This window comes from Hemiscyllium ocellatum, chromosome 3 (genome assembly GCF_020745735.1).
Source record: "Hemiscyllium ocellatum isolate sHemOce1 chromosome 3, sHemOce1.pat.X.cur, whole genome shotgun sequence".
In the NCBI taxonomy this organism is placed as follows: Eukaryota; Metazoa; Chordata; class Chondrichthyes; order Orectolobiformes; family Hemiscylliidae; genus Hemiscyllium; species Hemiscyllium ocellatum.
The window spans coordinates 10240745-10267434 of NC_083403.1; the positions used below are offsets into that span (position 1 = coordinate 10240745).

The 26690-nt window shown below is 42.6% G+C and overlaps 1 protein-coding gene across 3 annotated transcripts in view; it reads right to left on the minus strand.

Moving 5' to 3' along the window:
• Nucleotides 1-26690, minus strand: part of LOC132836248 (serum response factor-like) — a 104121-nt gene that overhangs the window by 74900 nt on the left and 2531 nt on the right. For all 3 annotated transcript variants that reach the window (XM_060855613.1, XM_060855620.1, XM_060855606.1), the window contains exon 2: nt 18054-18320. In XM_060855613.1, the coding sequence (XP_060711596.1) occupies nt 18054-18320 (267 nt within the window). The remainder of the gene's footprint in view (nt 1-18053; nt 18321-26690) is intronic.

Genomic DNA, 26690 nt, shown 5'->3' on the forward strand with positions numbered 1-26690 from the left:
GAGCGTCGGAGGCTGACGGGAGACCTTATAGAAGTTTACAAAATTATGAGGGGCACGGATAGGGTAAACAGACAAAGTCTTTTCCCTGGGGTCGGGAAGTCCAGAACTCGAGGGCATAGGTTTAGAGTGAGAGGGGAAAGATATAAAAGAGACCCAAGGGGCAACTTTTTCACACAGAGGGTGGTACGTGTATGGAATGAGCTGCCAGAGGATGTGGTGGAGGCTGGTACAATTGCAACATTTAAGTGGCATTTGGATGGGTATATGAATAGGAAGGGTTTGGAGGGATATGGGCCGGGCACTGGCAGGTGGGACTAGATTGTGTTGGGATGTCTGGTCAGCATGGACGGGTTGAACTGGAGGGTCTGTCTCGGTGCTGTACATCTCTATGACTCTGTGACACTAAGTGCTTTTGCCTATAAGCTCCTAAAGGCTAAGGTGCAAGTACAGCAAGATATTATGAAATGTTATGAAATGCAAGCATTTATTTTAAGAGTATTTGAGCACTGGAATAGTGATGTCTTACATCAATTGCATAGGATCTTGGTTAGACCACATTGTGAGCAGGTTTGCGGTGGGGATGGTGGTGTGAGGTCCATTGTAGGGCCTCAGAGAAGATATCATTGCTCTACATAGTGCAATGAAATCACACCAGACCACCTGGGATGTTAGGACTTTCCTATGAGGAAATATTAGGGAAACCAGATCTGCGTGTTGTAGAGTTTTGAAGAATTAGAGGGGATTGCACTGAAACTTAAAACATAGCTGAAGGGACAGATAGGGAAGATACTGGTTGGGGAATCTCAAACCAAGAGGCACAACTTAAAGTAAGAGGATTGCCAGTTAAGACCCAGATGAATTTGTTTCTCATTCAATCTTTCAGTGGAAATTGAGTCTTTGAATATGTTTGAGCTTATAGATAGATAGATTTCTGATTACTAATGGTGAAAAGGATTAGGGGAATCGTGGGTAATAGTCATTTGAAGTGTTCAATCAGCCATCACTGTATTAAGCATAAGATCAGAACCGGTCGAGTTGAGTTGCCTATTTCTTTCCCACCTTCCTGTCTACAGAAGATTAGAGATCTCCAACTTATTTAGATAGTCTTCATGTCTTGTGCAACAGAACGCAGCATTCAATCCTTCAAATCCCCCACATCGCTTTTCTAGTCATCCTGTCACTGAGAAGCTATTAAACCATAGAGAGAGATTGCAGAACTATGGTACAGATGGGTCTGTGTAATCAAGTAAGAGTTACAAAACAAATATGCAGATAAATCAAGTCATTAGGAAGAAGTGGAACCAATCACTTATTGTAAAAGGGAATCAACTATGAAGATGGGAGTGCTGCTGCAGTGATACAGGCTCATACAGAGACCATTCTGAGTGGTGCTTATAGCTTTGGTCTCCTTACTTAAAAAAAACCCACATAAGACGATGTTGAAAGAAGGTTCACTCCACTAATTCCTAGGATAAAGGCTTTCCTTTATGAAGGAAGGTTAAAGGGTATCTCTTACTGGATACCTGCTGTTTCCATGTCTATGCATGTAGAAAGAGACTAAAATTAGGGACACAGTTTGACAGTTTATAATATTGTTATTTGGGAACTATGTGGAGAAAAAAATAGATTTTGGTTTTCACTCCCGTGAAGACCTGACTTTTTTTTTTGAAGACCAGAAAGTAATTTTGAACATTGAATTCAAAAAAAGCATAAAAGCCATTTGGGGAGATGAAGGTACATTAGGAAATTTAGGTTTGAACATAGAAAAACCCATCTTTGACTTAAAGTCTGATTTGTATTTTTATGTTGCGTTAAAAAGGAAACACATGGTTTTACTTTCATTTCAGATTTGTTCCAAGATTGGTGCCAGGGTGGCTAATCAATGTAAATATGTGCATTTTTGTAGATACTTTAGAGTCTTGGACAAGAACTAAAGGTGAACAGCTCCCTGCATTAGAAACAAGGGTAGAATAGAAAGAAAACTAGCATTGAACAGCAATAGGAGTTCTGTATAATTAAGGTAGAACCAACTGGGAGCTTTCATCCTCCTTGGTTGCAGAGGTCACTGGTTTGCAAGGTACAAACACAGTTAGACAACTCTTCAAATCCTACACTGGAACATTTGAGAGATCTTAAAAAGCTGTAGCAATTAGAATCAGAGAGTGCATTTCAAGAACATGACTCAACCCAGTTTAAACTCCTACAATGTGAGAAATGAAACACGTTGAGTAAAACTGTTTATAAAATTACTCAAATTTGAAATCTGTTTGTAACAGTACTTTCCTTACAAAAGTACATGCAAAAAAATTTCAATTTAAATTGCAAGATCGATTCCCATGGACACAAAGTTCAGCAACTTCAGAAGACCTTCACCTCAAAATTCTAATTTTCCCGTTTTTGTTTTGATAGGTGAGCTTTCTTTCTTCCTTCATACCTTCAATCTTGCATTCATATGGCATTTTATGGTGCAATTCATGGTAAATTTGGACAAAATCTTATGTTTCTTTATAATGCCCATTACCATTCAGTCCTGCAATTTACTTCATGACATATGTTACTTATTCTCCCTGGCCTCCATCCTAACAGAGGCTTTCTTCTTTGTTCTTTCTGACCCCTCCACATCAACGATAACGCAGTCCAAAAACTAATTCCCACACATCGCTATTGTAAAGGGTTCCAAAATATTTTTTAAAAGAACCTTATTTATTGCTGATGACCGGAAGATGAATAGAAAATTAAGTTGTGAAGACGACAGAAGAAAACTACAAAAAAGTGGGAAAAGATTTGGAAAATGGTGTCTGTGAGAAAATGTTAAATTGCCCATTTTGGCAGGAAGAATGGAAAAGCAACATTTTACCTGAATGACCTTTCAGAGCTGAGATACAGATGGATCTGGGTATCCAAGTGCGTGAAGTGAAAAATATCATTCAGTATCGAAGCATTTAGGAAAGCCAATAGCATGCCATCACTTATCAGAAGTACTGTGCACTTCTGATATTTGTAATTGAAGGATGGATGTAAATATATTGGAAGCAATGTGGAGAAGATTTACAAATTGATTACCTGTATTAGCCGTTGCCTTAGCCGTTTGAACAAACTACACTTGTAGCTGGAGCTTAGAACAGTTAGTAATTTGACTGAAACATTTGAGATCCTGAGGAGCTTGACAGCGTGGTTTCTCTTAAAGAGAAGGTAGATATAGGGGTCACTGTTTAAACTCAGATCTGTATATAGAATTAGGCAAAATGCCTGAGGGTTGAATGTCTTGAGAATTCTCTTCCTATAAAAAGGTAAAGGAAGCAGAGTTCCTAATTACTTTTAAGGCAAGGATAGACAGATATTTCTAAGCATAGGTCACTGGACCTACAACATTAATTCAGACTTCTCTTCACAGATGCTTCCCAATCTGCTCAGTTTTTACAGCAATTTTTGTTTTCGTTTCTGATTTCCAGCATCTGCAGTTCTTTCGGTTTTTATAAACAGATGCTTATTAAGCAAAGGGTGAAAAGCGATCAAGGTAGACAGAAATGTGGATGAAATTCCAATTAGATCAGCCATGACTTTATTGAATAATGAAGGAGGCTTCAGGTGCTGAATGGCCTACTTTTATTCATATAACTGGAAATAACCAGAATAAAAGACAAGTACAGCCTCACTATTTTTAATGCATATCACATATTACACACGTATATATATTACACCAGATAATTGACATTGTGAATATAGGCTCTAGGTAAAGATTATATTTTATAAAAGGATACTCAAACTCCAGTAACTGCAAATGCAGGAGATCAGAATGGAGAGGGTGATGTTCAAAAGGCACAGCAGGTCAGGCAGCATCTTAGAAGCCCTTCATCAGGAATGAAACTTGTGGGCTGAGGGATAAATGGGAGGGGCAGATAGCTGGGAACGTGATAAGTAAATGAACATACAGGTGAAAGCGACAGCTCGGAGGGGAGGTTGGAGTGGATGGGTGGGACGGAAGATGGACAGGTAGGACCAGTCAAGAGGGGGTGCCACGTTGGAGGTTTGGGGCCGGGGTGTGCGCGCGTGCAAGCATGGCTAACTGACCTATATAAAGGGGCTGTGTTTTCTTTGTTCAGAGCCTCACTTTGACCTGACTTCGCATGTCTGTGAAGAGGGTTACCTAGGGTTGTACTGTACTGTGCTTAATAAATTTGGTTGCTTGTTCACAAATGTTGGTGTCCTGCAGTTGCACCAAGTGTAGAAGAATCTCAGGAGTAAAAGAACTTAAGGTTGGAGTGAGTGAGTGGGGTGGACAGATTGAGGCAGTATGTCATGGCAGCAGTTGGAAATGGAGATCAAGGGCAGGCAATAGACCGGCATGGTGTGTCCAGGTGAATGGGGCGTTATGGAGGCAGGCAAAAGGGTCCTTGGAGAGTGGTTGGAGTCTTGGATGAAGTGAGCTCAGAGGCAGAGGCAAACCTAGAGCATCTTAAAGTAGACAACAGCACAATCCACTATATGGAAGTAGCAACAGATCCAAATAGATATGGAGCCAAGGAGAGAGACTCCCAGGGTATGTGTAGAATGAGAGGTGGATTTTCAAAGATAGTCTTATAGGAATGTGAAGGATTTCCACAGCACCAACATACAAGTGATATGCCTTATTGTTTCCCCTCAAAGTGAAGATTGTTGCACAAGGTTAAATTGTTTAGAGATTAAACAGAAAGGGGCTTAGTGATACATGTGCATGAAACAAAGTTAACAGGTGCAGCAGGTAATCAGGAAGGCTAATTGAATGTTGGCCCTTATTTTAAAGGGGATTAAAGCACAGGGTATGAACTTCTTGCAGCAACTCGACAAGGTTCTGTCAGACCATATCTGGAATACTGAGAGCAGTTTGGATTCTCATATCACTTCATAGGAGGCAGTTCAGAGAAGGCTCACTGGGATGATCCCTGGTATGTGGGATTGTCTTCTGAACAAAGGTTGTAGTTATTGAGGAGAAAGTGAGGACTGCAGATGCTGGAGATCAGAGCTGAAGGTGTGTTGCTGGAAAAGTGCAGGTCAGGCAGCATCCAAGGAACAGGAGAATCGACGTTTCGGGCATGAGCCCTTCTTCAGGAAACTGTAGTTATTGACCCTACTCATTGGAATTAAGAAGAATGAGAAATGATCTCATTGAAACCTACAAGATTCGTAAGGAGTTTGACAGGGTAAGTGCTGAGTGGATCCTTTATCTCATGGGAGAGTCTTGTACTAAAGGGCACCGTCTCAGAAAAAAAAGGGCACTAATTTAAGACTGAGAGGAGGAATTTCTTTTCAGTGGGTTGAGTGTCTTTGGAACTCCTTGACACAGACAACTGGGTAAGTAGAGTCTTTATGTATATTAAGAATGAGATTGATACATTTTTGATCAGCAGGGGAATCAAAGGTTACAAGGAAAAAGGCGGGAAAGTGGATGTGAGGATTTGTCATGCTCCTATTGATTGGCAGGGCAGGCTCAAAGGCCAAACAGCCTATTCCTGTTCCTATTTCTTATAGTGTACATGGACATGTACTTAGTCTAACTGATGCCTTGTCACAGTCAATGTGCACATGGGCAAAAGCAAAATTAGAAATTGCTAGAAACTCAGGTTTGGCAGCATCTATGGAAGGAAAGCAGGGGTAACATTTTGGGTCTAATGATCCTTTTTCTAAATAGGGATGATTTAGTTTATTTCCAGCATTTAGTTTTTTTTTGTTTGTTTAATGCACACAGTGTGATCAATTAGGAAAATCTGCCAGCAGAGTTTACAAAATGGCAATAAGGCCTCAACCAGAATGCAATGTCAAACTGTAGTTACAGTATCACAATATAAGGTGCAGGTATTGGAGAAATCAGGTATGGTTAGAAGAAAGAAAATGAAGTACATGAAACTAAAGACAGACAAAGCAGTAGGATTTATAAAATCCTAATACAAAATTCATCAAAGACAATAGCGGCAGCTCAACAACCTCACTTTCTCAATGTTTGGTCATGCTTTTTGCAAACATTTACTATAAAAACACTGACTGGGACTCTGCCAGGATGACAGACCCAGTGTCTGTTTAGTTCCCTGTCATTCATTGAGTGATTCTGATACCAGTTTGCCAATTTCAAGTAAGACATAGTTACCTGCTCTGATCACTATGTGGGACAGGCTTCCTCAGTCCACTCCAAATACTTACCAATTTGTCAAGTTCCAACACAACCTCAAAATGGTTATGGCAGAGGAGGGCATGCAGCTCATTGCGCCCATGCCAAAAATCACAAAAGAGAAACTCATCTAGTACAACTGCCCTGCTAAACTTTTCAGATAATCAGCTAATCTCCTTAGAAAGCCACAAGTGACCCCCACATCTATTCCTGTCAAGCAACGCATTCCAAATAAGAGTCACTGTCCAGACATCTCACGAACATTTCCATTAAATTTGTATCAAAGTGCTCTTCACCAAGATGAACAGACCAACAGTTTCTTCCAATTTTATTGTTTCTCGTAGTAAGTGACAACACTTCTCACTAACTTCTTCCATAACTTAATGCTTCGCATTCTTGTAGAAGTGTGGCATCAGAACTAGACTCAGCACTTTTAGCTGAATGAGCATTTCATAAAGCCGCATCATGGATAAATCCTAACGACCTGATCAGGTGCACCAGAGAACTCTGTGGGAAGCAATTGCTGGATCTCTTGCTGAGATATTTGTATCACTGATAGCGACAGGTGAGGTGCCAGAAGACTGGAGGTTGGCTAACGTGGTGCCACTGTTTAAGGGTGGTAAGGACAAGCCAGGGAACTATAGGCCAGTGAGCCCGACGTCGGTGGTGGGCAAGTTGTTGGAGGGATTCCTGAGGGACAGGATGTACATGTATTTGGAAGGACAAGGACTGATTAGGAATACTCAACATGGTTTGTGTGTGGGAAATCATGTCTCACAAACTTGATTGAGTTTTTTGAAGGAGTAACAAAGAAGATTGATGAGGGCAGTGGATGTGATCTATATGGACTTCAGTAAGGCATTTAACAAGGTTCCCCATGGAGGACTGATTAACAAGGTTAGGTCTCACAGAATACAGGGAGAACTAGTCATGTGGATACAGAACTGGCTCAAAGGTAGAAGACAGAGGCTGGTGGCGGAGGGTGTTTTCAGACTGGAGGCCTGTGACCAGAGGAGTACCACAAGGATCGGTGCTGGGTCCTCTACTTTTTGTCATTTACATAAATGACTTGGATGCGAGCATAACAGGTAGAGTTAGTAAGTTTGCAGATGACACCAAATTTGGAGGTGTAGTGGACAGCAAACAAGGCTATCTCAGATTACAACAGGATCTTGCCCAGATGGGCCAATGGGCTGAGAAGTGGCAGATGGAGGTTAATTCAGATAAATGCATTTTGGGAAAGCAATTCTTAGCAGGACCTATATACTTAATGGTAAATTCAGACTGTGTTACACTCCAAGGTCTCTTTGTTCAGCAAGTTCATAGCCCCTTGAAAGTGGAGTTGCAGTAGATATGATAGTGAAGGCAGCGTTTGGTATGCTTTCTTTTATTGGTCAGAGTATTGAGTACAGGAGTTGGGAGGTCATGTTGCAGCTGTACACGACATTGGTTAGGCCACTGTTGGAATATTGCGTGCAATTCTGGTCTCCTATCGGAAAGATGTTGTGAAACTTGAAAGCATTCAGAAAAGATTTACAAAGATGTTGCCAGGATTGGAGGCTTTGAGCTATGGGGAGAGGTTGAACAGGCTGGAGCTGTTTTCCCTGGAGCGTCAGAGACTGAGGGGTGACCTTGTAGAGCTTTACAAAATTATGAGGGGCATGGATAGGATAAATATAGTTTTTTCCCTGGGGTCGGGGAGTCCAGAACTAGAGGGCAAAGGTATAGGGTGAGAGGGGAAAGATATAAAAGAGACCTAAGGGGTAACTTTTTCCACACAGAGGGTGGTACATGTATGGAATGAGCTGCCAGAGGAAGTGGAGGAGGCTGGTACAATTGCAACATTTAAGAGGCATTTGGATAGGTATATGAATAGGAAGGGTTTGGAGGGATATGGGCCAGGTGCCGGTAGGTGGGACTAGATTGGGTTGGGATATCTGGCCAGCATGGACAGGTTGGACCGAAGAGTCTGTTTCCATGTTTACAATCTCTATGACTCTATATAACTCCTTGCAAGCCGCAGGATCCCATTCACTTCATGAAGAACTCTCTCAACCTGCTTCAATGAATTGTGCACATTAATACAACAATCACGTGCTGCCACCTGGAAGAGAAATGGAGGGCAAAACCAGAATTGGCTGAAAAACCAGAAACAGATATAAATAGAGACGAGGACCAAATGAGGTTTGAGAAAGCCAGAGAGACAACATAATGCCAAAATAAACAGACTGCAGATGCTGGAAATCTGAAACATAAACAGAAAGGGCTGGACAGCAAGAGGATACGTAAACAAAGACTGTAGATAAGCCAAGAGAGATAATTGCTCAGAGGGTACTAATGATAAATACAAGTGGTTAAAAATAGGTTGGCAGTGCATAAAGTAGTCTGTACACAACAAGATGCAAAGATTTGGAGAAAGTAACAAACAAGAGGGTGTCCCCATTCTGAACCTGTTAAACTCAATGTGGAGTCCTGAAAGGTACCTAGGTACATGATGTTGGCCAGGTAACACAGTGGTGTGTTGAAGTGGCAGGCAACTAGAAATTCAAGTCATGTTTAAAAGGACATGGTGTAGGTGTTCCCAGTCTCATGGTTGTACAGCACAGAAACAGACCCTTCAGTCTGATTTGTCCATACCAACCAAATTTTCCAAACTAAACTAGTCTCACTTGCCTGCATTTGACCCACCTCTCTTCAAACCTTCCCTATTCATGTACTTATCCAAATGTCTTTTAAACACCGACTGTACCCACACTCACCACTTTCTCCAAAGTTAATTCCACATACAAACCAGTGCAAAAATGTGGCCTCTCAGGTCTCCTCTCAAATTTAAAAATATGCCCCTTAGTTTTGAGCAACCCCACCCCCCACAGCAGAGCTGAGGGGTGACCTTATAGAGGTTTATAAAATCATGAGTGGCATTGATAAGGTGAATAGCAAAGGTGTTTTCACGAGGTGGTGGTGGTGATTGGCGGGGGGGGGTTGAAGAAGAGAAAGGAGGAAGGGGTCAAAACCAAGGGGCATATTTTTAAAAAGCAGAAGAGAAAGATTCAAAAGGAACCTGACGGACAACTTTTTAAAACAGAGGGTGATTTGTATGTGGTATGAACTGCCAGATGAAATGGTAGATGCGGGTACAGTTACAATATTTAAAAGATATTTGGACGGTACATGAATCTGAAAGGTTTAGAAGAGTATGGAGCTGAAAAATATGTTGCTGGAAAAGCGCAGATCAGGCAGCATCCAAGGAGTAGGAGAATTGACGTTTCAGGCATCAGCCCTTCTTCAGGAATGAGGAGGGTGTGCCAAGCAGGCGAAGATAAAACGTAGGGAGGAGGGACTTGGGGGAAGGGCGTTGGGAATGCGATAGGTGGAGGGAGGTTAAGGTGAGGGTGATAGGCCAGAGAGGGGTTGGGGGCGGAGAGGTCGGGAAGATGATTGCAGGTCAAGAAGGCGGTGCTGAGTCCGAGGGTTGGGACTGAGATAAGGTGGGGGGAGGGAAAAATGAGAAAGCTGGAGAAATCTGCATTCATCCCTTGTGGTTGGAGGGTTCCTAGGTGGAAGATGAGGCGCTCTTCCTCCAGACATCGTGTTGCCATGGTCTGGCGATGGAGGCGTCCAAGGACCTGCATGTCCTTGGCGGAATGGGAGGGGGTCAAACAACACATTTTTCAGCTCTGATCTCCAGCATCTACAGTCCTCACATCCTCCTCTTCAAAAAGTATGGGTCAAACGTAGGCAAATGGGACTAGTTTAGTTTGGCAAACTTGGTCAGCATGGACAAGTTGAACTGAAAAGGTCTGTTTCCATGCTGTGACTATGACTCGAAGTCAATAGTGTGATGGAGTATTCCTCACTTGCCTGGATGAGTGCAGTTCCAACACCACAAGATAACTGACACAATCCAGGACAAAGCATCATGTTTGATTAACACCTCATGCACCATGATTATACTCACTCCCTTCACCACTGACCTCAGCAGCAGCAGCGTGTACCATCTACAAGATGCACTAGAACAGTAAATGGAGGCTCCTGACAACACTTTCCAAATCTGCAATCCTAAACATCTTAAAAGAACAAGGCAGCAAATACATGGGACCACCAAATATCCCTCCAAATCACTCACCATCTTGACTTGGAAATATATCGCTGTTCCTTCAATGGCACTGGGTCAAAATCCTGGAACTCCCTCCCTAACTGTGACAGATGTCCTAAAATATCCATAGTGCGAAACCGTTTACTCTCCTATATTATAGCCAATTTCATATCTATGCTGCTTTTGTTTTTGTTCCATGGATTTAAACTTCACCCACAATTCCGTTTTGTGGAAGTTTTAAAAAGTTGGGGCTTTGCAAGTCAATGTAAACCACAAATAGCATTACTGTCATCAATCTGCCCCTTACTAATTATCTTGCTTGAGATTTTAACACTCAAAATCAATACGGAAGTCTTTAATCAACATTTGTCCAAGTGCCTGTTCCAAATTTAAACTTAGGAAACCTAAACTGACTGGCTTATAGCAGCTTAATTTTATCTTTAAACCCCTTTCTTGAACAAGGGTGCAACATTTAGAATTCTGCAGTCCTCTGGCATCTTCATGAATACTGGAAAATTATGACTAGTGCCTCCACAATTTTGTTCCATACTTTGCTCAGTACCTTTAAGTTGCACCTCATGCAGTTCAGATGTCTCCATTTCAAGAAAGCTCTTGATTAATTTAAGGCCATCCAAACGTCTCACTTAAAAATACTTTAAACTTATCTTCTAATCAACCTGCTCAGAGATGTTATCACATACCTCTGAAACAGATCGGACTCCGGTTTCCTGGTAGAAAACTAGGAAAACTTTAAAAAGGACATTAGTGAACCAGATAGGTTTTTACGACAATCGATGGTTTCGGGGAGCCCCAAAGCCTAGTATTGGATGTAGGCGTGCTCGCCAAGCCGGAAGGTTCATTTTCAGACATTTCGTCACCATACTCCATAACATCTTCTGGGAGCCTCTGGACGAAACACTGAGGATTACTACTTTCTATTTATGTTTTATTTCTTTCAGCTGGTGATGTCATTTCCTGTTCTTTTTATCAGGGGGTAGTAAATGGGGTCCAAGTCAATGTGCTTGTTGACAGTTCCGTTGGAATCCCATGCTTCTAGGAATTCTCATGCAGGTCTCTATTTGGCTTGGCCTAGGACGGATGTGTTGTCCCAGTTGAAGTGGTGCCCTTCCTTAGTGATATGTAAGAATACTGAAAGACAGTCATGTTGTTTTGTGGCCAGTTGGTACAAGACTTGCACGGTATTTTGTAAATTATATTAGTTTTGTTTGTTGTCTGCATAAGGTCTTTCAAGTTCATTAGTTGCTGTTTTAGTGTGTTGGTGGATTTGTGGACTATCATGATGGCAAAGGATCGGTGTAGTCTGGCAGTCATTTCCAATATGTCTTTGATGTAGGGGAGAGTGGCTAGGGTTTCTGGATGTGTTTTGTCTGCTTGTTTGGGTTTGTTGCTGAGAAATCAGCAGATTGTGTTCATTCTTTTTGAATATAATGTCCAGGTGATTTTCCTCTGCTCTGCATAGTTCCTGTGCTGCAGTGTGTGGTGGCTCATTGAAAAATGTTCTGATGCAGCTTCATTTGTGAATGTTAGGATGATTGCTTCTGTAGTTCATTATTTGGTCCATATGTGTTCTTTTCCTGTAGATGGTGATTTGAAGTACCCCATTGGCTGTTCACTTTACTGTGACATCTAGGAATAGCAGTTTGCTGTTTTCCTTCTCTTTCATGGATTTTATGCCAGTAAGGGTATTAGGGATGGTCTTGAAGGTTTCCTCTCATTTGTTTTGGTTAGTGATGACAAAGTTGTCATCCACATAGTGGACCCAAAGTTTGGGTTGGATGCTTAGCAGAGCTGCTTGTTCAAGTCTGCATTATTGTCTCTGTTAAGAACCCAGATATTGGAGATCCCATGGGTGTTCCATTGGTTTGTCTGTAGGTTTTTGTTGTTGAAGGTGAAGCGGGTGGTAAGGCATAGGCCCACTAGCTTGATGATACTGTCCTTGCTGATGAAGTTGGTGGTGTTTCGTGTATGTGTCTTTGGGTCTTCTAATAGTGTAGTCAGTGTTTCCTTGGCCAGTTGATGTTGATTAATGTGAATAGGGTTGTTACATCAAAGGAGACCATTATTTCATCCTCTTCTATCTTAGTGTCTTTAATGGTCTTCAGGCATTCTTGGGTGGAGGGATGGAGTGGCATGAGTCTTCTATTACATGTTTTAGTCTTTGGTTTAGCTCCTTGGCCAATTTGTAAGTTGGTGTTCCAAGTAGTGAGACTATGGGTTTGAGGGGGCTCCTGGTTTGAGAATTTGGGTAATCCGCAGAAGCGTGGTGTGTTGGATCCTCCTGGTTTCATTTTTTGGAAGTCGGTCTTATTTCTTCAGATTTCTCAAGTTTTTTGAGTAGGGCTGTGATTCAGTTCTCTAGTTGTGGGGTCGGGTCTATCGCCACTTGTTGGTAAGTGTTGGTATCTGTAAGTAGTGTGTTTGCTTTTTCAATGTAGTCTCTCTGATTTAAAATGACTGTCAAGCATCCTTTGCCTGCAGGTAGGATAACAATGTTTTTATCTTTTTTTTAGTCTTTCTAGTGCTTTCCTTTCTTTATCTACTTAATCTTGCTGTGACTACCTGTCTGATAGTTGGTTGACTTTCATTGTTTCTAATGTTGCGAAGAAATCTTTGTCCGCATCCTGGAAGTTGTAATTTAATCCTCCTTACTAAGATGGCTTTTTCAGCGTCTGTTAAGGGTCGGTCAGGTAAGTTTTTTTTAATCCATGCTTCTGTGTTGTCAGCATTGTTACTTTGTGAAAGTTTGTCTAGCTTTTTCTGCAGGTCTAGTTTTTTGATTTTCTGTGTTTGTCACTGTCTAATATCTATGGCTTTTTGTACTGTGTCTGTCCATTCATGGTCTGTTGCATGACTGACTAAAGATTTTTGGTGCAAAATATCCTGGTTGTATTTACAGAGTCTGTTGTCAGCATTATTAATCATTTCTCTAAGCATTTTGCTGCTGTTTTGCTCTGATATTCTTTTGGTCAGTGGGGTGTTATGGGGAGGTTTGTATTTAGTTAGTACCTGTTTTCTTAGGCATTCGTGCAGGAGGTACAGCTGTTCATGGGTAGCACCCATTTCCCATTTTCAGGTCAGTTTTAGTGTATTGTGCCCATAGGTGTTAGCAAGTTGAGAAAATTTGTAGCTCAGGTGGAGGTTCTGGATGTAGGTTTGCTCACTGAGCTGGAAGGTTCATTTTCAGGCGTTTCATCACCACACTAGGTAACATCTTCAGTGAGCCTCCTGACGAAGCACTGATGATTCCTGCTTTCTATTTAAATGTTTGGGTCTCTTTGGGTTGGTGGTGTCATTTCCTGTTCTTTCTCTCAGGAGTGAATAGAGTCCAAGTCAATGCGCTTGTTCCGGTTGGAATGCCATGCTTCTAGGAATTCTTGTCCTAGAAGCAATGTGGCTCGACCAACACACTAAAACAGCAGCTAATGAACTTGAAAGACCCTATATAGACAAGCAAAACTAATATAATTTACAAAATACCATGCAAGTACTATAACAAACACTACATTGGACAAACAGGCAGATGACTGTTTGTCATCTTTATAAATGATCTAGAGGAGGGGCTTGAAAGCTGGGTGAGCAAGTTTGCGGATGACACAAAGGTCGGTGGAGTTGTGGACAGTGAAGAAGGATGTGGCAGGTTACAGCGGGATATAGATAGGTTGCAGAGCTGGGCAGAAAGGTGGCAGATGGAATTCAATGTAGCTAAGTGTGAAGTCATTCACTTTGGTAGGAGTAACAAGATGATGGATTACTGGGCTAATGGTAGGCTACTTGGTAGTGTGGATGAGCAGAGGGATCTTGGTGTCCATGTACACAGATCTCTGAAAGTTGCCACCCAGGTAAATAGTGCTGTGAGGAAGGCATATGGTGTACTGGGCTTTATTGGTAGAGGAATTGAGTTCCAGAGTCCTGAGGTCATGTTGCAGTTGTATAAGACTCTGGTGCGGCCTCATCTGGAGTATTGTGTGCAGTTTTGGTCGCCATACTATAGGAAGGATGTGGAGGCATTGGAACGAGTGCAGAGGAGGTTTACCAGGATGTTGCCTGGCATGGTAGGAAGATCGTATGAGGAAAGGCTGAGGCACTTGGGGCTGTTCTCATTGGAGAAAAGAAGGTTTAGGGGAGATTTGATAGAGGTGTATAAGATGATTAGGGGTTTAGATAGGGTAGACACTGAGAACCTTTTACCGCTAATGGAGTCAGCTGTTACTAGGGGACACAGCTTTAAATTAAGGGGTGGTAGGTATAGGACAGATGTTAGGGGTAGATTCTTTACGCAGTGGGTTGAGAGTTCATGGAATGCCCTGCCAGTAGCAGTGGTGAACTCTCCCTCTTTATGGTCCTTTAAGCAGGCATTGGATAGGCATATGGAAGTTATTGGGCTAGTGTAGGTCAGGTAGGATTTGGTCGGCGCATCATCGAGGGCCGAAGGGCCTGTACTGCGCTGTATTTTTCTATGTTCTATGTTTAAAACTAGCCACCAGGACACATGACATCAACTAGCCACAAAACAACATGACCCTCTCTCACTAGTATCCTTACATGCAGATAAGGAAGGACACCACTTCAACTAGGACAACACATCCATCCTAGGACAAGCCAAATAGAGATACACACGAGAGTTCTTAGAAGGATGGCATTTCAACCGGAACTCTATCAACAAACACACCAAGTTAGACCCCATCTACCACCCCGAGAAAAAGAATAGGAAATGACATCATCAACCCAAAGAAACCCAAACATATAAATAGAAAGAAGGAAACATCAGCAGTGCTTCATCCGGAGGCTCACTGGAGATTTACCTCATATGGTGAGAAAACATCTGAAAATGAACCTTCCAGCTCAGCGAGCAAACCTACATCCCGAACCAACCTGAGCCATAAATCTTCTCAAAACTCTCTAGTACCTAGTATTCCCAGGCAATCTCCCATCTAACTACTAACCAGGCCTGAGTCTGCTGAGCTCCCAAGGTCAGATGAAATCGGGCATTTTCAGATGAGCATGACCATATTACCATTTCTTGTTGTGGTTCTGTTCGCCGAGCTGGAAATTTGTGTTGCAGACGTTTCGTCCCGTCTAGGTGACATCCTCAGAGCTTGGAAGCCTCCTGTGAAATGCTTCTCTGTGTTGTTTCCTTCAACATTTATAGTGGTTTGTCTCTGTCGCTTCCGGTTGTCAGTTCCAGCTGTCCGCTGCAGTGGTCAGTATATTGGGTCCAGGTCGATATATTTGTTGTGAGAATCTGTGGATAAGTGCCATGCCTCTAGGAATTCCCTGGCTGTTGTGTTTGGCTTGTCCTATAATAGTAGTGTTGTCCCAGTCGAACCCATGTTGCTCGTCATCTGCGTGTGGGGCTACTAAGGATAGCTGGTTGTGTCGTTTCGTGGCTAGTTGGTGTTCATGGATACGAATCATTAGCTGTCTTCCTGTTTGTCCTATGTAGTGTTTTGTGCAGTCCTTGCATGGGATTTTGTACACTACGTTGGTTTTGCTCATGCTGGGTATCGGGTCCTTTGTCCTAGAACACCGAACGGAGAATTCACCACAAAGGTATACAGGAAAGCCACACACACAGACCAAGTCCTGAACTATGAAAGCAACCACCCCACCACACAAAAGAAGTTGCATCAAGACACTGTTCAAAAGGGCCACAACACACCGCAGCACACCAGAACTGCAAAAAGAGGAAGAACCACCTCTACAATGGATTCGCCAAAAACAGATACCCCAGCAATTTCATCAACAGATGCCTAAGAGAAAGACAAGGAATGAGGACATGCCACAACCCAAAGGACTAGCCACATTACCATACATCAAGAACATTTCTGAACTGACAACCAGACTATTACGACCACTAGGACTCTCAACAGCACACAAACCTACAGCCATTCTCAGACAACTCACCAGGACAAAGGACCCAATACCCAGCAGAAGCAAAACCAACGTAGTATACAAAGGATTGTTTTCTTTATTCATTCACAGGATGTGGGTGTTGCTGGCTGGGGCATAATTTATTGCCCGTCCCTAATTGCCCAGAGGACAAATAAAAGTCAAGCATATTGCTGAGAGTCTGGAGCCACATGTAGGCCAGATGAGGTAAGGATGGCAGTTTCCTTCCCTGAAGGATATTAGTGAACCAGATGGGGTTTTCCAACAATCGACAATGGATTCATGGTCATCATTACACTCTTAATTCCAGATTTTAATTGAATTTAGAATTCCACAATCTGCCATGGCAGGATTCGAACCCAGGTCCCCAAAACAATACCGGGTCCCTGCACTAACTGTCCAGCAATAATATCATGAAGCCATCACCTCCCCCCAGCTCCCTGTTAGTCTATCTGCTAACTCCCTACATCATGATCCTTTATTTTCTGCATTATTATCCAAGTACAGCTCATCTATTTCTATCCCCTTTACCCTCAACAAGTTATTTCACAAAGGACGTGAATAAAGTAGGTAAATACAATTTTCCTTTTACAAGACCATTTTGGCTAAGTCCTTTCACTTCGAACTAATCAAGTGCCCAGCTATAACACCTAACATTTTACTTGAACATAGCTCCCTGCTTTCTGCCTCCTTCCTCTTATGAATAAAGGAATTACATTCATTCTCTTCCAGTCTCATGGGACCTTCCAAGTCTAGGGAATTTTATCACATTAGCCACTCCTTTCAAGACTTTAGGATGGAGTCCATCAGGAGCAGAAGACTTACCAGTCCGGAGCTCCAGTAATTTGCTCAGTAATACTTCTCTGGTGATTCCAGAGGTCATTCATTCATTCATTCATCCTCTCACATTTCACAACACCACATCTTGTATAGCCTGCTCTCTGGTCAGCTCCAGAACTTGCTGTTCTGAAAAAAAACTGTCCTGAACTCATCCCATTAGCTCCTTTTCTTGCATAAATCTACTCTTCTGATCGACTAAAAATCACCAGGCAAGGGCATAGATTGACCTGCATAAAACTGCAACTAGTCTCTCGTCTGTACAGGTCCCAAACTTTACTAGAATCAGTCCCAATGTCCCAGCAAAAGATCTTTCTTAAATTGGTGAAGGCAGCCAGAGCATTGCAATTCACGAATCCAACTTCAAAGCATTTACCTTGGCACTGGGAGTGATGGTACAAGTTAATTGGCCTATAATTCTAAATTCTAACTTATCTGTTCCCACCTCTCTGATATTCACAACTCTGGATCATACCTATCTTGTCAGTATTTTCTCTCTCAGCATAAAGACGTTCAAACACAGTAAAGGTAATGCACAGCACAGCGCAACAAAATGTAAATAAAGGCTGTCGTATTAGTACACATTCACCAACTAGCTTCTAGCATTCTCATATAGCTGAGATGTCAGAAGATCCAGAGGGAGCGATTAGCATCAACCTGGTATCCTAACTCTGTACAAAGCGCAGCAATGCTCTCATTTCTAACAAGAGAAAGCCTGCAGCTTAAAAAAAGCTCTCTGATCACATCACTGTCAACCAACCATGTGAGTTTAAATTACAATGTGGTGCGTAACGTCCCTAAACTTGCTGGCAACCATTGAGGCCTAGGATTCAACCCAGGACCTCTGGAAGTTTGAAACATCTGCTGGGCTCTAACCAAAATCACCTTTGCCAGCCTACAGAGAGAAAACACAACTCTGATCACAAAGATATTGTTGGTCTTTCTGGAACCTGATTACCTGCTGGCCTGTCCCTCAGCACTGCTACATCACATTCTCTAGACATTATCAGGACCATTCACTGCATGGTCCCTTGTTATTCTTAGCATAATAATAGTTTTGATTTTTACCTTATTTTCCCCGCTGCTGTCAGTCTCCGATACCTGATATGTCAGATCGGTTTCCTCAAATCCTGTGGCACTCATCCTCTGATCAGTCGTGGGATCAGAACGCGGTGGTGAATCAGGAGAATTTAAACAGGTCTGGATCAATGCCTTCCCTGTCTCACTGGTAATCATAGGCTGAAGTTTTCTTGTGGCGAAGGTATATACATGTCCTGTCTCACTAGCTACCAGCAGCAGCACCTGGGTACCCGTCAGTGTGGAGAGTTCATAGGCCTGATAACAACACAAGAAACAACAAAGCAATAGTTCATCATTTAATCACAACATGAATCTCAGCAACCAAAAAAATCTATTCCAGTAAAAGACTACGTAATAGAACATGGTGATGACAAGTCTCAAAAACAATAGACAAGCATCTGGGATCCATGTAACATAAAAACACATTCAAGACACGCTGTACAAATCAACACTCTTTTACAATTAGACAATCAAGACTGTCAAATTTAGAGACTTTTGGAGATATAACTAGTTGGTTAAGTAAGGGGAAACCAGTAGATGTAGTACACTTCGACTTCTGAAAGATACAATAAAGTACCACACAAGTTTAATATACAAGATAAGCAATCATGAATTTGGAGATGAGATATTAGAATAGATAGAGGATTGATTAACAGACAAAAACAAACAAACAATAGGGATACATGGGGCATTTGCAAGTTGAAAATGTGTTGCTGGAAAAGCGCAGGTCAGGCAGCATCCAAGGAGTAGGAGAATTGACGTTTCGGACATGAGCCCTTCTTCCTGAGGGCTCATGCCCGAAACGTCGATTCTCCTGCTCCTTGGATGCTGCGCTTTTCCAGCAACACATTTTCAGCTCTGATCTCCAGCATCTGCAGTCCTCACTTTCTCCTAGGCATTTTCAAGTTGTCAGGTTTTAATCAGTGGACTGTCTCAGAGCTTGGCCTCAGTTCTTTACAATCAACATGACTGACTTAAATGAAGAGACATAAGTTACAAGATGGAAATCAAGGCAAAGATGTGTACAGGGTGAGGAGTGGACAACAACGAGGTAGATGGAGCAAAGCTAAAGAAGGTTGAGGTTAGTTACTTTGGTGAAAAAGGTAGGAAACTTGTAAAGACACTTGGGTGTACTTGTACAAGGAATACAGTTGGAATGCATGCACAAGCAATTAGGAAGGCAAACAGGACGTCATTGCATTGCAAGGGCATTGGAGTCATGTGTTGTTCAACAATTCATGCACATCCTTGAGAGTTTCTGCCGATTCTCCACCCTCAGATTTACAAGGTTATGAGGGGCATGGATAAGGTAAATAGGTAAAGTCTTTTCCCAGGGGTCAGGGAGTCCAGAATTAGAGGGCAAAGGTTTAGGATGAGAGGGGAAAGATATAAAAGAGACCTAAGTGGCAACTTTTTCATGCAGAGGGTGGTATGTGTATGGAATGAGCTGCCAGAGGAAATGGTGGAGGCTGGTATAATTGCAACATTTAAAAGGCATTTGGATAGGTATATGAATAGGAAGGGTTTGGAGGGATATGGGCCAGATGCTGGCAGGTGGGACTAGATTGGGTAGGGATATCTGGTCAGCATGGACGGGTTGGACCGAAGGGTCTGTTTCCGTGCTGTGCACCTCTATGACTATGACTCAGATCTTTGTGCACATATCCATGAGGCAGTAGGATTTAAAGAGCAGATTCTTCTTTCCTTCTCTGCTGCCACTCTGCCTCAGTTTGAGTCCATACCCCTGAACGATGATGCAACTTAATGAACGGGTTACTACCATTTTGGAACAATGGGTAGCAAATTCTTCCCATTCAGCCATGTCTATGTTAAGGAGGCCCAGAATTGGCCATCTGAGAGTCAGGAAAATAGGACTTGATCAGTGAGATGCTTTTCTCAAATCTGGACACTGTTCAATCTAGCAGAATTGATTATGCAGGAGTTTAACCTGTATATGACTTCAAGGATGACAATATTTGTTTGATCGCCCTCCACTGAATATGGAGGTGGCACTGCTGGTGCAGTTTATCTAGCTCTGAAAGAGTGCAGGTCTCAATGGAGCACAGAAATACTGCAACACCAACTGATTTGTTATTAAACATTCACATTTGCAGAAACCGAACTAGTGCCTTTAGTGATGTTTAGAGAGAGGTAGGAGAAACAGAACTTACCCCAGAATCTCACCTCCAACAAAAATGGGAGCTAGAATATTTGAGTGACCAGGGCTGATTCAAGTTTTGATTTGGCAACACAAATCAAGTCTATTGGAAATAGAATTGGAGAGATTGAGGTCAACTTGAAAATCCAGTGCAGAGTGGGCAATAACACTGCAATCATTTACATCTATGGTGGTCAACCTCATTTTGATACAGAGGCAACTGATGTGAAATGTTTTTCACCCAAGTGGCATCTAATTCTCACACCAGAAGGCAGTGTGCAGGGATGCCCATTCTCAGTCTATTCTCAGCAACACATTGAATGAACACTGTCCCAAAGTTATCCACGACATTCCGCCATCAAATCTATCCTCAGATCACCCCTTGTATGATATTCTGAAGGAAATCTGATGTAAGGAGGAGACCTCCACATTTATTGGTTCTATTATTTTTAAAAAGGTGCTAACGAAAAACCAGGGAAGTAAAGACCAGTGAGCTCAATGTCAGTAGTGGGTTGGTTGTTGCAGGTGATTCTGAGGAACAGGATTTACAGCGCGTTAGAGATGTACAGCACGGAAACAAACATAGAACAATACAGCACAGAACAAGCCCTTCGGCCCTCGATGTTGCGCCGACCTGTGAACTATTTTTAGCTCGTTCCCCTTTCACTATCCCAAAATCATCCATGTGCTTATCTAAAGGATTGTTTAAATCTCCCTAGTGGCTGAGTTGACTACATTAGCAGGTAGGGCATTCCATGCCCTTACCACTCTCTGCATAAAGAACCTGTCTCTGACATCTGTCTTAAATCTATCACCCCTCAATTTGTAGTTATGCCTCCTCGTACATGCTGACATCATCCTAGGAAAAAGACTTACATTGTCTACCCTATCTAATCCTCTGATCATTTTGTATGTCTCCATCAAATCCCCTCTTAGCCTTCTTCTTTCCAATGAGAACAGACCCAACACTCTCAGCTTTTCCTCATAAGACCTCCCCTCCCTGCCCTGCCCCCCCCCACCCCCACCCCCCGAAAAGACCAGGCAACATCCTGGTAAACCTCCTCTGCACCTTTCCCAATGCTTCCACATCCTTGCCGAAATATGGGGACCAGAACAGTACACGATATTCCAAATGTGGCTGCACCACTGTTTTGTATAATTGCAGCATGTTATTGCAGCTCCGGAACTCAATCCCCCTACCAAAGAAACCTAACACACCTTATGCCTTCTTAACAGCACTATCCACCTAGGTGGCAACTTTCAGGGATCTATGTACATGGACTTCAAGATCCCTCTGCACATCCACACTACCAAGAATCTTTCCATTGACCCAGTATTCTGCCTTCCTGTTATTCTTCCTAAAGTGCACCACCTCACGTTTAGCGGCATTGAACTCCATTTACCACCTCTCAGCCCAATTCTGCAGTTTATGTAAGTCCCCCTACAACCTGTAACATTATTCCACACTGTTCACTTCTCCACCGGCTTTAGTGCCATCCGCCTATGCCTAAGTCATTTATAAAAAATGACAAACAGCAGTGGTCCCAAAACAGATCCTTGTGGCACACCACTAGTAACCGGACTCCAGGCTGAATATTTTCCATCAACCACCACTCAGTGCCTTCTTTCAGAAAGTCAGTTTCTAACCAAACTGCTAAATCACCCTCAATTCCATGCCTCTGCATTTTTTCCAACAGCCTACCATGTGGAACCTTATCAAAGGCTTTACTGAAGTCTATGCATATCACATCAACAGCCCTACCCTCATCTATATGCTTGGTTACCATCTCAAAAAACTCAATGAGGTTTTTGAGACATGACCTGCCCTTGACGAAACCATGTTGACTATCGGAAATCAGACTGGTACTTGCTAGATAATAATAAATCTTATCTCTTATAATCTTTTCCAAAACCTTTCCTACAACAGAAGTAAGGCTCACTGGTCTATAATTACCTAGGTCATCTCTACTATACACAACATTTACAATCCTCCAGTCCTCTGGCACCAAACCTGTGGACAATGACGACTCAAATATCAAATAGCTCTGCTCTCTTCTCCCTGGCTTCCCAGAGAATCCTCTGATAAATCCCATCCGGCCCAGGGGAGTTGTCTACTTTCACTCCCTCTAGAATTGATAACACCTGTTTGAAACTAACATCGATCCCTTCTAGTCTAGTCGAATATCTCGCACCTCATTCTTCTCCTCTACAATATTCTCCTTTTCCCGAGTGAAAATCAATGAGAAATGTTCGTTTAGCACCTCTCCGATCTCCACAGGGTCCACACTCAACTTCCCACTTGTCTTTGATTGGCCCTATTCCTACCCTACATCATCCTTTTATTCCTCACATACCTACAGAAGCTTTAGGGTTCTCCATTATTCTATTTGCTAAAGACTGCTTGTGTCCTCTCTTTAAATCCTTCCTAGCTGATCTGTAACTCTCCATTACCTCATCTGAACCATCTTGCCTCATCAACACATAAGCCTCTTTCTTCTTCTCAAGAAGAGATGTAATTTCTGTAGTAAATCACGGTTCCCTTACCTTATCACTTCCTCTCTGCCTGACAGGGACATAACTATCAAGGACACGCAATACCCATTCCTTAAACCAGCTCCACATTTCCATTATCGGCATCATCTGCATTTTGCTACCCCATTCTATGCATTCTAATTCTTGCCTAATCTCATTATACTTGCCTTTGCCCCATCAATAACTCTTACCCTGAGGCATGTACCTATCCCTTTCCATCGCTAAGCTAAACGTAACTGAGTTATGGTTACTCTCTCCAAAGTGCTCACCTACAACTAAATCAAACACCTGGCCTGGTTCACGACCAAACACCAGATCCAGTGTGGCCTCCCCCAGTCGGCCCTTCGACATACTGTGTCAGGAAACCCTCCTGCACACACTGGACAAAAACTGATCCATCCAATGTACTAGAGTTATAGCATTTCCAGTCAATGTTGGGGAAGTTAAAGTCCACCATAACGACCACCCTGTTCCTTTCAGTCCTACCCAGAATAATTTTGCTAATCCTCTTCCACTTCCCTGGAACTCTGCAGAGGCCTATAAAAAACTCCAAGCAGTGTGACCTCTCCTCTCCTGTTTCTAACTTCAGCCCACACTAACTCGGACGTGTCCTCATCAAAAGTTCTCTCAGCCACCGTTATACTATCCTTGACTAACAAGGCCACGCCTCCCTCTCTTTTACCACCTTGCCTGTTCTAAATGAAAGATCTAAACCCTGGAACCTGCAACATCCATTCCTCACCCTGCTCTATCCACGTCTCCAATACGGCCACAACGTACTAGTCCCAGGTACCTATCCATGCTGCAAGCTCACCCACCATATTTCAGATACTTCTGGCATTGAAGTAGACACACTTCAAACCACTTTGCTATCTAGCAGCACATTCCTGCAAGCCTGAAATCCTGTCCTTGTCCTTCCTACTCTCATCCTCCTGTGCACTGCAACTACACCTCCAGTTCCCAACCCCCTGCTGAGCTCTCTCATCCTTGTCGACCAGATATCCCAAACTAATCTGGTCCCACTTGCCAGCACCTGGCCCATATCCCTCTAAACCCTTCCAACTCATATACCCAATCAGATGCCTTTTAAAAGTGTTGCAATTGTATCAGCCTCCATCACTTGCTCTGACAGCTCCATTCCATACATGCACCACCTTCTGTGTGAAAATGTTGCTCATTAGGTCTCTTTTATATCTTTCCCCTCTCATCCTAAACCTTTGCCCTCTAGTGCTGGACTCCCTCACCCCAGGGAAAATATTTTGTATACTTAACAGATCCATGTCTCTCATGATTTTATAAACCTGAGGTCACCCCTCAGCCTCCAAGGAAAACAGTCCCAGCCTATCCAACCTTTCCCTATAGCTCAAATCCTCCAGCCCTGGCAACATGCTTGTAAATTTTTTCTGAACCCTTTCAAGTTTCACAACATCCTTCCGATAGGAAAGAGACCAGAACTGCAAGCTATATTCCAACAGTGGCCGAATCAACATCCTGTAGAGCTGTAACATGACCTCCCAATTTCTGTACTCAATATTCTGACCAATAAAGGGAAACTTATCAAACACCTTCTTCATTATCCTTTCTACCTGCGACTGTACTTTCAAGGAGCTATGAACCTACATGTATTTGGAAAGGATAAAACTGATTAAGGATAATCAACATAGCTTTGCGCTTGGGACATCGCGTCTCACTGACTCGATGGAGCTTTTTGAAGAAGTGACAAAGATTAATGAAAGGAGAACAGCGGACATTGTTGAATGCTTTGCTGAAGTCCAGGCAAACAAAGTTCCACATGGCAGACTGTTTAGCAAGGTTAGATCACATGAAATACAAGGCAAACAAGCCATTTGGATTCCAAATTAGCTTGAGGTAGAAGGCAGGTGGTGGTGGTGATGGAAGGTTGTTTTTCAGACTGGAGGCCTGTGACTAGTGGTGTGCAGCAAGAATCAGTGCTGGATCCACTGCTTTTTGTCATTTATATAAATTATTTGGATGTGAATGAGGGATGATTAGTAAGTTTGCTGATGTAGTAGACACAAAGAAGCTTACCTCAGAGTACAACAGGACCTTAACAGATGAGCAAATGGGCCAAGGAAAGGGTATGGAGTTTAATTTAGATACATGTGAAGTGCTGCATTTTGGCAGAGCAAATCAGGGCATGACGTACACACTTAATGGAAAGGTCCTGGGGTGTGTTGCCAAACAAAGAAACCTTGGAGTGCAGGCTCATAGTTCCTTGAAGATGGAGTCCCAGGTAGACAGGATAGTGAAGGTACTTCATAGGATAGTGAAGGTACTTGATGTACTAGTCAATAAAGGCAAGTATATCGAGTATAGAACATTGGCGAGGTCACTTTTGGAATATTGCACTCAATTCAGCTCCCCTGCTATATGAAAAATGGCGTGAAACTTGAAAAGATTTACAATAATGTTGCTAGGGTTGGAAGGTTTGAGCTATAGGGAGAGGCTAAACAGTCTGGGGCTGTTTTCCCTGGAGCAGAGGATGAGGGGTGATCTTATAGAGGTTTATACGGTCATGGTCTTTTCCTGGGGGCGGGGGGAGGTCAAAAACTAGAGGTCATAAGTTTAAGGTGAGAAGGGCAAGATTTATAAAAGGACCTAAAGGCAAACTTTTCACAGAGGGTGGCATGTGTATGGAATGAACTGCCAGAGGAAGTGGTGGAGGCTGGTACAACTACATTTAAAAGGCGTCTAGCTGGGTGTATGAGTAGGAAGGGTTTAGAGGGAGATGGGTCAAACATTAGTAAACGGGTGTAGATTAATGGAGAATCTGGACGAGTTGGACTGTAGGGTCTGTGTACGCTGCACAATTCTATGACTCTACTTGCATCAGTGTTTCAATAACTAAGGTATTTTTAAACTATTGTTTTAAAACAAAACTTGTCTTCCCAGGCAAAAGCACAATATATATTCATTCTCATGAAAAATACACTATACTAGAATATTCATCAGGACGACTTATGTGAAGCATAACTGAAAATGATCAGTTTTCCATCTTCTGAATCACTGAAAATTGTTTCAAATATACTTCCCTCCTCAAAAGATGCACATTTAAATTGTTTGAGCTACAACTGTAGGAGTACATGGATTAAAGAACTAATCTCTTCAAGATCACTGCTTCTGCAGCAAGAGAATCTACTCCAACATTTTAGTAATTGTTTTTCTTCAAAACCCGAGCCGCTAGTCTGGCCCCGTCAAGGAGCACTGTTTTAGTATATATCCATTTGTACAATAATGTTCCCCCATCAGGTCGCTCTGGAAACAAATTCTTTCTAGCTCACCAGAGCAACAAATTATTTCCTGTCATCTATACCAATACCACTGTCATCATATAGAATCACTGCAACGTTACCTCTGTGTATACAGCAACAGTGGTATTGATGTACACAATCATGTGTTACCTCCCACTCCCGAGACCATACCAGTCACTATGTAGAAACACTTCAATATGTAGAGTGCTGGTCTCAACATCATTGTCACTATACAGAATGACAGCAACACAATACCATTTATACCCAAACCACTGTGACCATAAACAGCCACAAAGATATTACTCTCCAGGGCTTGCACTTGTACTGCAGTCACCACATAGAACCAGGGCATTGTCTCCCACTGACATGATACAGCATCAGCAGTATAGTAACCTCCACAACTATATTTCAAATCCCCCTTCCAGGCCCTAGCTACACCTCCCACAACTTTCTCTACCCTCCATACCCTGCTGTCTCCCACAGTTTCAACTTCCACTCCTTTCTCCTCCACCTTCAGCACCATTCTTCCTTCACAGCCTCACCTCACTCATCCAGTTCACACTCCAACATCTTTCCACCCATAACCCTGCAAAGACAGTTACTAAGGATCATATGCCTACCTTTTTGCCCCCCAAAACTCTTGCACATTATTTAAACAGACAT